Raw genomic sequence first — 17,355 nt, 5'->3', positions numbered from 1 at the left:
TGACGGAGATGCAATATTCCGACACCGTCATCAACCAGTGGCTCACGTGTTTTGTTGGGAACAACAGCTCGGCTCAGAATGATGTCACGCTGCAGAATCTCCTGTCTTCTCATGTAAAGTCTGTCAACTCTGAGCATTTACTCTCTCTTGTGACTCATCTTCTTCATCATCCTGTCCGTCTGCTGGTGTGACTTCACTTCCTTGTCCTGTTTTTCTCTTCTTCTTCTTCTCCTTCTTCTTCTTCTTCTTCTCTCTGTGTGGGATGAGAAGATAAGTCCTGTGACTCCGGACGATGACGGCAAGTTGTCGGTAGGTTCTGTCTTCTGTGTTTGTTCATCTTTGAGCGTCTCTTGACGCGAGCTTTAGTGTTTACTTCATGAACAGAAATGTATCAAAGTACATATTAACTCCAGTCCAAAACTGCCACCTGTACTAGTTGAGAAAATACAAATTTTATAAGTATTTAACTGTGTAAATGTACATTATAATCGATTTTTCACATATGCACATAAGTGAATAAATACAAACTACTCATACATTAAATAACTCATACATTATTATTTAAAAAACATAAAAAAAAGAAAACTAAATGATTTTTAAGAACATTAAATATTATTTATGTTTTTAACTCAGCATTAGTATTAATGGTAAACAATGTATGGTGATTAAAAATGCATGCTACATTAAAAAAAAGGAAAAACAACAATAATATTTATGATCAAAGAACAAAATAATAGCTAGAAATTAATGTAATTAAATATACATTTCAAAATTAAAACACACAATAGAAAAAACAGAATATTAAATAATTAATCAGAACTATAAAGTAAATGACTGTAATAAAATACAGACACCATAAAAAAAGAAAATAAAACAACAATAATAGTGAATAATAACAGCGAATTAAAAAAAAGAAGCTATTATAATAAAAAAAAATAGAAAAACAAATACCAATGTATTAATCATGTGTAAATATAGTTTATTAATTATATACTATTCATGATCATTAAAGCCCAAAATAAAAATAAATGATTATGAATATATTTAATTGTGTAAATATACAGACAAACAACATCAACAATATGTTTTTATTCAGTTCAATTCATGTCAAACCAAAAAAACCATCATAAGAATTTGTTGACATTTTTTAAAAAGGCAAATGAACACATGAGTTGACTGAGGTCTGGTCGCGGGGGCAGCAGACGATGTAAAGAAACCCAAACCCTCTCAGGCAACCCTTCCTTGTGAGGCGTCGAGGAGACATCCTGAGGCGCCTCAACTTAGACTCTGAAGGATCGAGAATCTAGATGAACCGAGATGAAGATAAAATATTTGAATAAATGATTTCACGAAGAGCAGTTTGTCATGATGTAGATCGACAGTAACTCAAGTAACTCCACAGATTGTACCTCATTTTCTTATCTGGTCTGATTGAAGAAGAACAGAGTGTCCGGGGCGTGGCGCTGTGATTGACAGGATGTCCCCTCTCTCCTCCTCAGACCAGGCCTCGGCTGCAGAGGGGCGGCAGCTCGGCCTCGCTGCACAACAGCTTGATGAGGAACAGCATCTTCCAGCTGATGATTCACACACTCGACCCTTTAAGTGAAGGTGAGTGCCTCCGAGGGAACAGGAGCTTCTTTCAGAGAGGGCCACGCTTGACAAAACTGTCAATACTTCTTTACATTTTTTAACAGTTTTCGCAAAGGCTGATTGGTTATAGTTTGTTTAATGTCCCGGAAAGACCAAAGAGAAAGGGTCTCAGTTACGCCCCCTGCAGGTGGCTTCACAACTACAGTTCTCTACTTTACTATTAAACCTGATTACCAGTACATATGGAATACCAGGAGTTCCATAACTCGGTCATTTAAAAAAGTAATCGGAGGTTGTGACGATGACGCGGAAAAAAGTTTATGTCAAAATACGTTCAATTATATGGCTATGGGTAAATAAATACACACAAAAACCAATTAAGGAAATATGTAGATCCAAACTACTAACCACATTTACAAAAAGTGTAATACGAACAATTATTTTACTGGTCTTTTATAGATGTGTATTGGCAAGAATCTTGCAATACGTTACATATCACGCACAATACAGGATCAGCGATACAATATACTGTGATACAAGGATATATTTGTAGTATTGTCGAGTACTTGACTCTCAGAATTTACAGACCGTTTTATTTGTTTTGAAACCACAACAAATGTCCAAACACCAGCTTTAAAGGTTTTGTAATTTAATTTTTTTTTAATGAAAGTAAATAATTACATACACTAATAATAAAAAAAATAGATAAAATGCTCAAAAGATTATTAGATTAGATTAGATTAGATTAGATTAGATTAGATTAGATTAGATTAGATTTGATTAGATTGGATTAGATAGACAGAACAAAGTGCAAATAAGAGGAAATAAAAAAAGACCTAAAACGATACAAACATCATCACGAACATCATCTTTTCACTCCTGCCTCTAAACTCAGAGTCATAAAATCTATTATCATGAGGAATGAATGAGTCCCTGAGTCTATTAGTGTTGCATTATGGGAGGAGCAGTCATGCACTCCTTATAAAATTACAATAAAACGGTACTACAATACAACAACATAGTAGAAGTATATTGATATTTCTTTACACCCAGAGTCTTTAATCTATGAATGTTTTTTTCTTTTCGTAAGTTATACACTGGAACATGTGGACATTAAGCCCCGCCCCCATGGTAAAAGTGCTAACCAATCATTTTGAGAAAGGGTCGGTAGCTTCTCCCAACAGGAGAAATGAGTTCACGGAGCGTTCCATTATAAATCCTGAAAAATGTAGCACAACTTTTCAGCCAACTTTGAAAAAAAAAAAAATCCATCAACGACGAGGGAGCGTTAGCAAGAGTGCATCAGACCGGCTGGACGAAATTGATCCGCAATCTCAAATCGCTTTTTTTTATTATCTAATTATGGAACTACTGGCATTCTATAAATAAAAGCCTGCAGTCTTAACCCTTGTTCGGCTCCTGAGAACGACTCCATATTTGAGCAGGCTTCCATATAAACGTCTATTTAAAGGTGAACAGGGTCTGTTTGAGGGCTTTTAAAGCTCAGGAGACCAACGAGCGACTTTTGCAATAATGAGGTCAACGGTTAAATCCCGGTGAAGGTCCAAGTGTCCTTGAGCAAAACTCTTGAAAGTATCTAACGACGCGGACGCGGCGGGACGACTGTCCGAACGGGCTGTAAATGAAAATGTAAATCACAGAGCGAGTGTGTGAGAGGAAGAAAGAGGAAGTACACACATGACATAAAGAGTTGGATTCGTAAGCACTTTACACAAGGTCAACGGTACAATCTCAGGTGTGCCCTTGAGCAACACTCAGGTCCTCCTGGTCTCCCTGGTGGCCTAACCAGCAGCACTAGCAAACTGAATTTCCCCCTTTAGGTTTCCTGTCATGTCCTTGCGTGCTCTCAGGCTTGACGTGAGCTGGAAGCGTCTATTCATCCATTTTTCATAGACATTGCTTAAAATAAGCCATCAGCGTTGGGAGCTGAGTGGATGTCGGTGTGTGTGTGTGTGTGTGTGTGTGTGTGTGTGTGTTGCTTGGAAGAAGTTTTCAGAGGCGCAGCCGTCTATTTATGGATGTTTCGGGAATTTTATTCATGCGAGGAAATGTTACATTAACATTTAGCATCCTCGGTGGTCGGGGTTTGTTTTTCTGTCCCTGTTTTTTCTTAATGTCATCAGAAAGAGTCCAGGTTTGTTTTATTCAGAAGAAAATGTGTGTTTTTCTGACGTCATCGCCGCGTCGTGTTCCGCCATTTTGGGAGGTTTTCTCGCTACTCAGGCCTCAAAACCACACTGTGAACTTTGACATCCAGGTGAAGGTGCAAAACATCGCCTTGTGCAAGTTGTGTTGTCAGGGATGTAGAATTGAATAAATACACACTTTAAAAAAAAAAAAAGGTTGGTGTTAATATGTTTTTTAAATAAATAAATTAATCAGTAGAATGTACAAGAATATGGATTTTGATTCATTAAAAAAAATCATATACAGCTTAATGTTATTGAAACTGTAAAACTTTGTGATTAATTTACACTAAAGTTGAATTGAAAATTGATTTAATATCCGAATAAAATAATTACATTTGCGGGAAGGCAAGAAAAAAAAATGAAATGTGTAGTTGTGTAAGGAAATAAAACCTCTCATGTATCTTTGAAAGTGGTTTAATATATAACCATACTTAATAGTATCAATTTTCTTCTAAAATTGCTCATTGGAGCAAAAGTCCAAAGTATACAAGATGGAAAATACGATGTTTCCCATGATCTTGGAAAAATGTTCAGTTAAAAAAAAAGAAATAATTTACTGTATAATGTTAAGCATGGAGTATTAAATAAATGTTAACTATGATTTAACTGTTATGAGCGTCAGAGAGTCGGAGAAAATAACAAATGTATTATCATTTTTCAAATGAATGGATTGAAAAGTTGTTGACTTGTCTTTGTTTGTTTCATCTTTTAAAACGAATGTTTGAATCAGCATTATATTACTGTTGTTCATTTAATTATCAATTTTAAAACAAAGGAAAATGCATTTTAAGCTGAGAGAAGATGTTAACATTCATCATAACGTGGTCTTGTGCTTCACGAGTGGAACGAGAAGGAAATGATTGAAACGTTTTCTATCTTTACTGATTTCGCTGACACTGTGAGCACTGACAGAATCAAGCGGACTTAATATCACCTGGATTTATCTTCTCTTTGTTTCTGTCTTCCTATCGCTTTCTCTTCCACTCAGAATTCGCTGACTCCGGTGAGTTATTCTTACTTCTGTTCTGCCCACGAGAAAGAAAATCTGTTTGTTCCCATTACAACGGTGTGGAGACAATCGTGTGTGTCGACTCTGTTCATCCCTGCAGACTCTCTCCTTCGAGTCCTTCATCTTCTGTGGACGTAGTCTTGTTCCGATCATATTGTTTCTCCCCCCCATCGTCCCAAAGTCCTCTCTGGTATCTGTGGAGACGTCCCATCCTCGGGGTTCTGTGTTTGCGACCCATACTCTTCCTCAGGACCGTCAAACCTGTATCCAGTCCATGACCTTGAATGTCAACATTTTGCTCACATTTCAACTTTCATATGGAATCACATCAGTTTCATCAGAATATTGAATGATTGAATCTAACATTGTATTGTTGAAACTTATGAAACTTGGTCTGTAACCACCGCTGGTGGAAAAAAAGAGGAAGTCAGAGAGTGTGGAAGAGGAAGTCAGAGAGTGAGGAAGAGGATGTCAGAGAGTGAGGAATAGGAAGTCAGAGAGTGAGGAATAGGAAGTCAGAGAGTGAGGAATAGGAAGTCAGAGAGTGAGGAATAGGAAGTCAGAGAGTGAGAGAGGAAGTCAGAGAGTGAGGAATAGGAAGTCAGAGAGTGAGGAAGAGGAAGTCAGAGAGTGAGGTAGAGGAAGTCAGAGAGTGTGGAAGAGGAAGTCAGAGAGTGAGGAATAGGAAGTCAGAGAGTGAGGAATAGGAAGTCAGAGAGTGAGGAATAGGAAGTCAGAGAGTGAGAGAGGAAGTCAGAGAGTGAGGAATAGGAAGTCAGAGAGTGAGAGAGGAAGTCAGAGAGTGAGGAATAGGAAGTCAGAGAGTGAGGAAGAGGAAGTCAGAGAGTGAGGTAGAGGAAGTCAGAGAGTGAGGAAGAGGAAGTCGCAGAGTGAGGAAGAGGAAGTCAGAGAGTGAGGAAGAGGAAGTCAGAGAGTGAGGAATAGGAAGTCAGAGAGTGAGGAAGAGGAAGGCACAAAGTGAAGAAGAGGAAGTCAGAGAGTGAGGAAGAGGGAGGCAGAGAGTGAGGAAGAGGAAGGCACAAAGTGAAGAAGAGGAAGTCAGAAAGTGAGGAATAGGAAGGCAGAGAGTGAGGAACAGGAAGTCAGAGAGTGAGGAATAAGAAGTCAGAGAGTGAGGAAGAGGAAGTCAGAGAGTGAGGTAGAGGAAGTCAGAGAGTGAGGAAGAGGAAGTCGCAGAGTGAGGAAGAGGAAGTCAGAGAGTGAGGAAGAGGAAGTCAGAGAGTGAGGAATAGGAAGTCAGAGAGTGAGGAAGAGGAAGTCAGAGAGTGAGGAAGAGGAAGGCACAAAGTGAAGAAGAGGAAGTCAGAGAGTGAGGAAGAGGGAGGCAGAGAGTGAGGAAGAGGAAGGCAGAGAGTGAGGAAGAGGAAGGCACAAAGTGAAGAAGAGGAAGGCAGAGAGTGAGGAAGAGGAAGGCAGAAAGTGAGGAAGAGGAAGGCAGAGAGTGAGGAAGAGGAAGGCACAAAGTGAAGAAGAGGAAGGCAGAGAGTGAGGAAGAGGAAGGCACAAAGGGAAGAAGAGGAAGTCAGAGAGTGAGGAAGAGGAAGGCAGAGAGTGAGGAAGAGGAAGTCAGAGAGTGAGGAAGAGGAAGGCAGAGAGTGAGGAAGAGGAAGGCAAAGAGTGAGGAAGAGGAAGTCAGAGAGTGAGGATGAGGAAGTCAGAGAGTGAGGAAGAGGAAGTCAGAGAGTGAGGAAGAGGAAGTCAGAGAGTGAGGAAGAGGAAGGCACAAAGGTAAGAAGAGGAAGTCAGAGAGTGAGGAAGAGGAAGTCAGAGAGTGAGGAAGAGGAAGGCACAAAGTGAAGAAGAGGAAGTCAGAGAGTGAGGAAGAGGAAGTCAGAGAGTGAGGAAAAGGAAGGCACAAAGTGAAGAAGAGGAAGTCAGAGAGTGAGGAAGAGGAAGGCACAAAGTGAAGAAGAGGAAGTCAGAGAGTGAGGAAGAGGAAGGCACAAAGGTAAGAAGAGGAAGTCAGAGAGTGAGGAAGAGGAAGGCACAAAGTGAAGAAGAGGAAGTCAGAGAGTGAGGAAGAGGAAGTCAGAGAGTGAGGAAAAGGAAGGCACAAAGTGAAGAAGAGGAAGTCAGAGAGTGAGGAAGAGGAAGTCAGAGAGTGAGGAAGAGGAAGTCAGAGAGTGAGGAAGAGGAAGGCAGAGAGTGAGGAAGAGGAAGGCAAAGAGTGAGGAAGAGGAAGTCAGAGAGTGAGGAAGAGGAAGTCAGAGAGTGAGGAAGAGGAAGTCAGAGAGTGAGGAAGAGGAAGGCACAAAGGTAAGAAGAGGAAGTCAGAGAGTGAGGAAGAGGAAGTCAGAGAGTGAGGAAGAGGAAGGCACAAAGTGAAGAAGAGGAAGTCAGAGAGTGAGGAAGAGGAAGTCAGAGAGTGAGGAAAAGGAAGGCACAAAGTGAAGAAGAAGAAGTCAGAGAGTGAGGAAGAGGAAGTCAGAGAGTGAGGAAGAGGAAGGCACAAAGTGAAACAAGAGGAAGTCAGAGAGTGAGGAAGAGGAAGTCAGAGAGTGAGGAAAAGGAAGGCACAAAGTGAAGAAGAGGAAGTCAGAGAGTGAGGAAGAGGAAGTCAGAGAGTGAGGAAGAGGAAGGCACAAAGTGAGGAAGAGGAAGTCAGAGAGTGAGGAAGAGGAAGTCAGAGAGTGAGGAATAGGAAGTCAGAGAGTGAGGAAGAGGAAGGCACAAAGTGAAGAAGAGGAAGTCAGAGAGTGAGGAAGAGGGAGGCAGAGAGTGAGGAAGAGGAAGGCACAAAGTGAAACAAGAGGAAGTCAGAGAGTGAGGAAGAGGAAGTCAGAGAGTGAGGAAAAGGAAGGCACAAAGTGAAGAAGAGGAAGTCAGAGAGTGAGGAAGAGGAAGGCACAAAGGTAAGAAGAGGAAGTCAGAGAGTGAGGAAGAGGAAGTCAGAGAGTGAGGAAGAGGAAGGCACAAAGTGAGGAAGAGGAAGTCAGAGAGTGAGGAAGAGGAAGTCAGAGAGTGAGGAAAAGGAAGGCACAAAGTGAAGAAGAGGAAGTCAGAGAGTGAGGAAGAGGAAGTCAGAGAGTGAGGAAGAGGAAGTGATCGACGCAGCCATTCAAGGTGATTTCAAGGTCTCTGTGCTAGTAAAATAAAGGAGGGATGAGCTGAGGAGAAGAGTGATGAAGGTCAGTAGAAGCAAACACGTGTAGACGAGTGGAAGGCAGGAGGAAGATTAATGTAACGGGAGGAAAGAGAGAGAGATCAAGGGAGGTGGAGAAGTAGATGATGTTGATGGTTCATGGTGACCTAGAAAGATGTCAGTGTTTAAGACAAGACAAGTAACATATGCGTTAAAAAGATTCTTAATAATAGTAAAAACACACATAATTAAAGTGACAGAAGATAAAAAAAGAGAAACACACTCTATGGAATTAAAACACTGAATTCTTTACGGCATCAAAATGACATGTTATTTGTTAAAATCAAAAATTAATGTAAAGAAAATATTCAGAAGAAACTGAATGAAAAAATTAAATGTACGAAATGTGTTGTGAAATATCAGTCCTGACATCCGGGCAACCAAGGAAAAGCAATCAATCCCTGCTGTCAGCTTGTTTGCTTTTCATTGGTTGCTTTGGAAATCTTTTACATTTAATTTTTTACACTCTAATTGGCAACAAACTAAAGTGCTAGAAATTTGATGGTTTTTCAAAAATTCCGACGTAAAAGCTGTAACAATTCAGTGTCAAACATTTGTTTTCTACCTCCATAAAACAAAATTATTTTTTACTCTTTGGCCCCAAGATAACACTTTTTTTTAATTCGTTTTATTCATTACTAGTCCCAAAATATTTTTTATAATAGAATTTCATTGAATATAAAAAATATTTCGAAAAAAGATCTTAATATAGGATAAAAAAATCAAAGTCGGATAAAATAATAAATATATCACATTGAGCTTGATTTGATTTTTTAGCTCCTTCATTTTTGCAAGACCCTGTACAAAATGTAGCCCCTGAACAAGTTTAATTACTGATTATAGATTTTAGTTTTTCTTCTCCTCAACTGGAAATGTCCAGGTTTAACCTCTGAAGGACGATCCATCCAGAAATCCTCTTTAGGAATAGTTTCAACGCAACATTATCATTTAATTGCTCGGCATTATTAGTAATCTTGACGGCAACAACAACATCCTTCCCAGACGCTTAGAAAAAAAAAAAAAGAGCAACCTTCCTTCTTGTCTCGCCTTCTCATCACTTAGATTGTCGTCATGACCTTGGTGCCGTGAAGAGCGATCCATTTCATTATTTTTACTCTGTTACTGTTGCCATTGAATCTGTTCCAGGCATCACTTACCAACACAAACATCAAATATAAAGTGCAGCGAGACGACAGACTCCAGACTCTAAATGAATGTTAGCAAAGTCTATACATAAATATATACTGTATACACATATATATTTATATATAGACACTGAGTGTCTTGTAATAGGTAAACAGTACAATTGAAAACAGAATCAAATATTCCCCCGATTTGCAGACACAATAAAATATATAGTCAAATGGTTGTACTTTGCCTCCACGAAATGAGCACATTATCAAAGTAAAAGCTTGCATTATTAAATATATATATAGAAATATAAACATATAGTACATTAATAAAACAACAAAGGTTAATATATTTAGTTTAACTTCTTTTTTTATGATAATTTTATACTTTTTTACATCATTTTTTACTTATTTATTTAATTATTATTATCATTATTACTTTCGTTAGTTTTTATTATTATCAATAACTACATAAAATTGTACTATCTCCAACCAGCAGTGCTTGCCAATGCCATTTATTTTTATTTTAATATTCTCTCATTAAGTGACTTTTGTCCAGTTAATTACAGTATTTTCAAGTTATTATAATTCCTGAATTCCCAATACCACAAATATTCTTTTGAATATTTTACCCTCAAAAAATTCGCAATTTTTCACTCGTTTTATTTCCTCATGAATTTCACCAAAGTATCATACGTTAAAAATAAATTAGAATATCAAAAGTATTGGCATCTACGTAGAGTACAAGTTTTTGTCTATAACGTCAATTAAAAGCAATTTTCTGGCTTGAATGCTTTGACTTGAAGAACACCTGGGCATTGTTTATTTTTTTTATTAACTCTTAATAAAAGTCTTTGTTTCAGATTGTTTTTGTAACTTCAAAAATATTGACATCATATTTAGAGGAAAAGGTTATTTTTCTATCACTTTCTTTTACACAAAACATGTTTTGCCATAGTAAAGGTTTATTTTAACTTGATATTTCTTTCTTTACTGTTCTTTCTTGCTTTGTTTCTTTGTGTTTTCTATCATATTTGAGCTCCTCTGGGTCGCCGGCCCCTCGCCACCATCACATAATGTGCGTGAGGACATTTAATTTCCCCCCCGACTCGATGCAACCCTCTGAGAACGAAGGTTCAATTACATTTATGTTTGCTTCTGCTTTTTTGTTCATCAAGAACATCAGACAAAGTCTGACCCACTTCCCAAAATAGAACTCCTTAAGAACCTTTTTTTTTTTTTTTAAAGAACCGTGAAGATTTACGACTCTCCGTCTGTCGCCCGGCCACCGGTCCGCGTGATGACCCGGGACTCCATTGATCCCGCGGGCTCGATACCGTCGCTCTGGCGAATGACCTCCACTGTTTCCATTTATGCCGATCGATGGCGAGCATCATAATTCGCAGAGTTCACAGTCGTGTCTCCGGCAAGTTTGTCGCACTTTTCTTTTGGATGAACAATCACCGCCATCACGGCCTGGATGTTGTGTAACTGTAATGAGCGATTTGACACCCGTCGACGCCCCTACACACTCTCCACACACACACACACACAAACACACACACACACACACACACACACACACACAATCCTCCCCCACATGCTGGGTGAAGGAATCAATGCTAAAAGCTTTTTTGCTTCGGCAGACTGTGCATTTCCATGACACCCCGACGGCCACACGAGAGCGCACGTAGTTCGCTGAGGATTAGAGGTCACACCTCAAGGTCGAGAGGATCCCAGTAAACAACCGCCAGAGTCACGCTCTGTGCGGGGAACAGTTGGCAGGGATTGTATTGTGGATTACACAGCGATTTCCAACCTTCACCGCCACCGCCATGAGCTGTGTGTGTGTGTGTGTGTGTGTGTGTGTGTGTGTGTATGTGTGTGTGTGTGTGTTAGGCTAATGAAGTCAAGCTAAGCGAAGTAGCATAGCAACAATGTGTTAAATCCAATGTTTTGTCTTTTAGAGCAAAAACAACATCTTTTAAGAAATGTATTCAATAAATGTCTATCGGGGGATGGGTTGGAGTTTATCCCAGCTAACCAGGGCCAGAGGTGGGTGTCGCCCTGAACAACTCCCCATAATATAATGAAGAGTTTTTTTTATAATCCTCAGTATGTCGTTTGGCTCGGAGAGGAAACCAGATTAAACGAGAACATGCAACCTCCTCATGGAGAAGGTTTAATCTCTGTAGTTGAAAAGATCTGGTTGTGAGGATGAACTCAAACCACAACTGCTCCGTGTTTTTTAAACCTTTTTCTTAAATTTCAGCCTATGTTACTTTTTAAAACTCACATTTTAAGATATGGAACATATTTGATAAAGTCTCTCCCACTGTTCTCCACCCAGAATGCTTTTATTTGTAGTTTTTTATACTTGTACTCTTTTCTTTTTGTTAAAAATGACTAAAACTTTCTCTATTTCATTATCAAATACAGATTATTTTATCACCATTTTTTCTTTTTAAACGCACTTCAAAAACCAACAGCAGACAATTTATATATTTTTTTATAATCACGCCCAAGAATATGGTCACAATTCTATTGAACTTTCCTAAAATAAATCAAAGTTTGTTTTTTTATATTTTATCAATTAAGGTTCACGAACACGTACACTTTAGTCATAACATTATTGTATTTTTAATCATTTTAACATTTGTATCACGACTGTAACTCAGATTTTATTTGTCATTTCTTTCCTACTTGTGTGTTTTCTTCCTATTAAAAATAAAACAATTATACATATAAAAATATATTTACAGTATATATGTATATATATACTTTTGTTCATCAAGTTACTAATAACAATTTAATTTCAAATATGTAGTATTGTTTTAATGTTGAAAAAAATCCCTTCATTACTACTACTGTTCTCAAATCAGAGTGCTTTTATTTTTTAATATATGTTTTGTTTTTTGTTTAAACTTGACTCTACTTTTGCCTTGCATCATAACATCCTAATATTTTACCACCAAAAAAGTACATTTTCAGGACGAGTGTTATAATTTTCATCCATCTAGAACCGTTCACTACTTTTGCAAATGTTGTTTTTTTAATTGGTTGCTATGTTGTTTAAAAAGATGAATATTTTCCTGGATAAATAACCATAAGCACGATCACAGTTTATGACAAATACGGATTCATTTTCCGAGCCGTGAAGCGGAAGAGAGGATGCAGGGATGCAGAGCAACATGTTGTCACCCGTGTGTGTGTTATTGTGTGTTTGTGTGGTGATGTAGAACCAGCGCTTCTCCATGTTCACTTTTCCTTTTTCTCTGTGTTTGTGGCCTTACCCTTGTCTTTTGCTGTGGCGTTGTAGAGCTTGGAACTTATGGGAAACTAAAATATTATCACTCAATGACTGAGGAAGGTAAGCTCTTACACTTTTGCTCTTCGTGTGCTCCATCTTTTTGTTCTCCATCTTTTTCTCCTTCTTCTTTACGCTCAGTAAGTCCACTTGTTTGTTTTAAAGAATATATTTTCTTCATCTTTTATTTATCGTCGTAATTGTAAAGTGCATAAACGTGTCATGTGACTGTGATATGACAAGTGATTGTTGTCAACTGTTGTTATTGATCAATGATGAGGGAATTAATAATGAACTAATACGATGACTTGCTGGATCACTATCCTGAAGAAACATTGACTGACATAGTGAACATCACAAAAAAAAACAGCTCAGTTGTGTACAAAAGAGCAGTCGGTCCCTGACCTTCTTTTGTACTGCAGACCAGTTAAATGCCGGCATCATATTCAGGGGAAGATGAAAAGAAATGTAAAAAAAATACTGATACATTTAAATAAAATAAATAATAGCAATATTCCACAGAACTGGATTGACTTTATTATTCATTAAGATGCAGATATTCACTGCGTATCTTAATATGTTGGTTGTCCGGCCTCTAGATGGCAGCAGTCATTAGGCCATCCGCGGGTAGAGACACAATAAAATCCCGACTGAGTACGAGAGGATACAGTAGACTCCACCAGCAGTTAAAGGCCAGCTAATGTGAAACCCCAACTCTCCTGACTCACATGTTGTAAATGTTCAAGTCTTTCTCTCCAAGATGCAGTAAGTCCCTCATCATGACCATGTTTTGAACTTATTACTTTATAAAGTTGCTCTGAAATCTGGGCGAACGAGAGGTTACGAGAGTCCATTATGACATAATAATGGCTTCTCTCCTCCTCCATTCAGCTGTAATCACGCCCCACTTTGTTTATACAATGAGTCCCTTGGAAGGGGAGACTTCCCAGATTAATGACGTGCTGTGATCAACCTCAGCGTTTGACCAATCACAGCAGAGTGGGTGTGGGTATGGTCAACAAGAATGAATCTCCAGAAAAACAAAGTGCTTTCAGTGGGCGGGGCTTTAGATCATAATGTCAATATTTCAATGAAAAGAGAGTTTTGTACAAACAAACACACACTGATGATACAATAGAGTCACACATCTATTTAAGACACACTTAAATCAACGCATTAGTTGTTGTTTGGACATATTTTGGTTTGAAAACAAACGAAAGCAGTTACGACTTCGCCAAGAGTCATGTGGTCTGTAAATACTACAACACCAGAGTCAAGTACTCGACAATACTACAAATATATCCTTGATACTAAAATATCACAATATATGGTATCATTGCCCATATTTTATCAACAGATTCTTACCAATAAACACAAATAAAACACACACAAACATCAAAATAAAAACAATATAGAGTTTATGTTTCCTTCATTTTCACTACTTTACGTTTTTTAATTTTTTTTACTAAACTCGACTTAAACGATCTTCCTGACGTGTTAAGAGTCACAGGCTAATTTTAAGACAGTAGTAATCGATAAAACGGATGCTATATGAATTAGATTCCTTTAGTGCCGCTGCTCTCTGGGCTGTTTGTTGAGATGATGCCTTAAATAATAATTTCCTGAAGGAGATCTGCTGAGGGATGATTAATAAAGGAGAGGCGATAAGAAACTGATAAAAAGTAGATCTTTGACCATCATCATAGCTGTAGCTACATTAGCTTTATTAGCATCACCTCAAAATGGTCGCAAAAACAGATTTGTTTTCCCCTTCATTTAAAAAGTGAGATGACAGTGATCGAACCCCAAACCAGAGACTCCCACGACGAGCGCGAGTTGGTGTGCGAGCGCCGAGTGCAGGCGTGCGACTGGTTAACGATCTCGCGCCCGGAGGTCACAGACAGCGCTCGCGCCGGGGCTCGTATCGACGCTCGTGTCCTCACCAAATTAAAAGCAAATAATCTTTAACCATGGATCGGAATAACCGGGCCATCGTCTGCCAAAAGAAAAACCGGCACGCACTCGCTGTCCCAGGAATTCTAATGACGAAACGAAGCTTCGGACGTCATCGTGGAACATTTTTTTCATTATATTATGATACGAGGAAAGATTTTGCTCAAGGACACTATCATTTAAAAGAATTAAAACAACATGAAAAATGTTGTGAAACTTCAAAGCTAAGATTGTCAGCACTTGTATCTACCGGTCCGTACATCCAGAGTTGAAACCACGTGAAGCTCAGGAGACGAAGTCTAGATAATAGTCTGGTCTGGGTTTGTTCCCGCCACCAGATATTTGAGCGTGTTCTCAGTGACCTCCAGGCAGGTAGAACATCGCAGCATCATCGGTATGTGATCTCAGGTCCGCAGGGGTTCGCGCTTGACTCCCACGTCTCGTGTCTTGCAGGTAAATTCCGTGAGAAGGCCTCCATCCTCCACAAGATCGCCAAAAAGAAATGCCAGGTGGAAGACAGCGAGAAGGCCAACGGAGTCGCCAGCCGTTCAGGTGGGAGACTCGACATGCGCCGCCGCCGCTCGTGTCGCTTCAAAGGCCGAGCGACGAGGGCGTTCTTTCATGTCCGCCGTGTAGACGCCGAGGCCAGAATCAAAGTGAGGAGGGAACGAGGCTGAATCATGCAAACGAGCTTCTATTAAAACATCAGTCGCCAGATCAAAACACGGCGAGTCAAGTGGCCTAAAGGGCAATATGAGCATTTCCCAGCAGACACCAGGGCATCTACACGTGTCAACTGTAAATTGTTCCTCCTCTTCGTTCATTACTCACGGATATACACACGCCTGTATACACTTTATTGACTTTTAGAAACAATTGGTAATAGATTCTTACGATAAAGCACAACAATTGTATTCATACCAAAGTGTTTTTTTTATACTTGTATGGGGTTTGAAACATTCGTAAATTACTCATTAATATAGTGCGGCTCTGTAGTATTACTCTGTGGAGTAATACTAGCCTTGTGGAGTAATGCTGGCTTTGTAGTTTACCAACATTTTGACACATTTTCGTGAGCTCCGTGTACCACTTGAATCGATCTGTGGTCAGTACTTGAAGCTATAATTAATACATATGGTACCGTGGATTTGTGGGATTATTTAAGGATTTTAAGTTTAGAGGAAAATAGAATAAAATAAGGTATATTAGGTTATCTGTAATGTTGGCTATATTTAATAATATTTGAATTGAGTCTAGAGGAATTAAAAAAAAAAAGTCTGTTACCTACTAGAAGGGCTTTGCTGTGATGGGATTAGGATGTGGTTGAATAGAGACAGAAGCCTCTAGTGGTTATATAGTGAAACAACAGGTTAATGGTTACAAGCCTCGACCCTTAGTGTAGACAATTTGTCGACCCTCGACCCGACTCCCATGTGTTGTTTTCTTTCCCCGTTAAGTAACACATCATCACAAACACGCGTTTTCTGAAATGTTTGCCTCTGAATCCTAGACAAGAACCTTCCAAACAGCTCCAGCGTGGAGGTGGAGGTGACTCCGCCCATGAACGGAACCGCCGGACAGGACGGTGAAGCCGTGAGTAAAGATCTTTGCCTTCGCTCCGTTGGGACCGTCAGAGAAAATGGCGTTCACGTGTTATGCATTCCTGAAAGATTGTCAGAGCTGATAAAATATAAATATACGTGTAAATGTTTCAGGCGGCCTCTGACTCATCATTCACTTCTACACTCTTTATTCATTCCATCCCTCAACGCCAGAGTTGCCGAGGACTGGATTCTATCCCAGCGCGAGAGGGAAAAGCCATAATTCATCCTGACAGAGTCACCGATCATTTGAATCATCTCGTACCATTTATCTCTTCAAGTCCATCATACATTTGTCCGACTATCTATTCATTCAACTTCATTCATTTTGTCAGTGCCACGGAAGATTCAATGATTAGTTCAACATTTCAAATCTTTATTCACATTTTATTATTCAAACATTTAAGTATTTGTATTGAATATCTTATCTTTAAAACATCTGTTTTACTGTTTATCATGTGTTTGTATGGTTTCCTTGTGTGTCTTGAAAGGCGCCTTATAAATAAAATGAATTATTATTATTATTATTCAATATTCTATGTATTGAATGGTATGTTGTGATACTATTTAATTTTTATTTATAATTGTATATATTTGTATTTAAATAATAATAAATTAATACATTTGGTCTAATGTAATAGCAACATTAAATTCAAAAAAAGTAATTGTAATGAATTTAGAAACAAATCTCTTTGAATTATTGGAATCTTTCAATATACACGTTATTTTATTAAATTATTCTATGAAAACAAATTCAATCTTTCAATATAGACTTTATTTAATTTAATTATTCTATGAAAAAAAATTAAATCTTTCAATATTGACTTTATTTAATTTAATTATTGTATGAAAAAAAAAAACTTTCAATATAGACTTTATTTAATTTAATTATTCTATGAAATCAAATTCAACTTTTTAAATGTACGCATTATTTCATTTAATTATTAAATGAAAACAAATTCAACCTTTAAATATACACTTTTTTTTATTTAATTATTCTATGAAAACAAATGCAATCTTTCAATATACACTTTATTTAATTTAATTATTCTATGAAACCAAATTCAATCTTTCAATATACATTTTATTTTATTTAATTATTCTATGAAAAGAAATTCAATCTTTCAATATACTCTTTATTTAATTTAATTATTCCAAGAAAACAAATTCAATCTTTCAATATACACTTTATTTAATTTAATTATTCTATGAAACCAAATTCAACCTTTCAACATACACTATTTTTTACTTAATAATTCACTAAAAACAAATACAACCTTTCCATATATACATTATTTAATTTAATTATTCAATGAAAACAAATTCATCCATCCATAGCATCCATCCATACCTTGTATCTCTCCTCATCAGTCCATCCATGGATTGGCTTAA

At 38.0% G+C, this 17,355-nt stretch overlaps 1 protein-coding gene across 4 annotated transcripts in view; it reads left to right on the top strand.

The window, feature by feature from the left end:
- The window catches only part of LOC148081706 (sodium/potassium/calcium exchanger 2-like), a 44,403-nt gene that overhangs the window by 16,471 nt on the left and 10,577 nt on the right, over positions 1-17,355 (top strand). The window contains exons 3-8 of one of the 4 annotated variants that reach the window (XM_087788679.1): positions 271-309; positions 1,500-1,608; positions 4,789-4,803; positions 12,422-12,472; positions 14,816-14,914; positions 15,873-15,955. In XM_087788679.1, the coding sequence (XP_087644805.1) occupies positions 271-309; positions 1,500-1,608; positions 4,789-4,803; positions 12,422-12,472; positions 14,816-14,914; positions 15,873-15,955 (396 nt within the window). The remainder of the gene's footprint in view (positions 1-270; positions 310-1,499; positions 1,609-4,788; positions 4,804-12,421; positions 12,473-14,815; positions 14,915-15,872; positions 15,956-17,355) is intronic. The other 3 variants (XM_087788680.1, XM_087788681.1, XM_087788683.1) reach the window with 3 other exon arrangements.

The sequence above is a fragment of the Callionymus lyra genome, chromosome 4 (assembly GCF_982586985.1).
Source record: "Callionymus lyra chromosome 4, fCalLyr1.hap1.1, whole genome shotgun sequence".
NCBI classification, from domain to species: Eukaryota; Metazoa; Chordata; class Actinopteri; order Syngnathiformes; family Callionymidae; genus Callionymus; species Callionymus lyra.
This window is presented reverse-complemented; position numbering and strand designations above follow the sequence as displayed.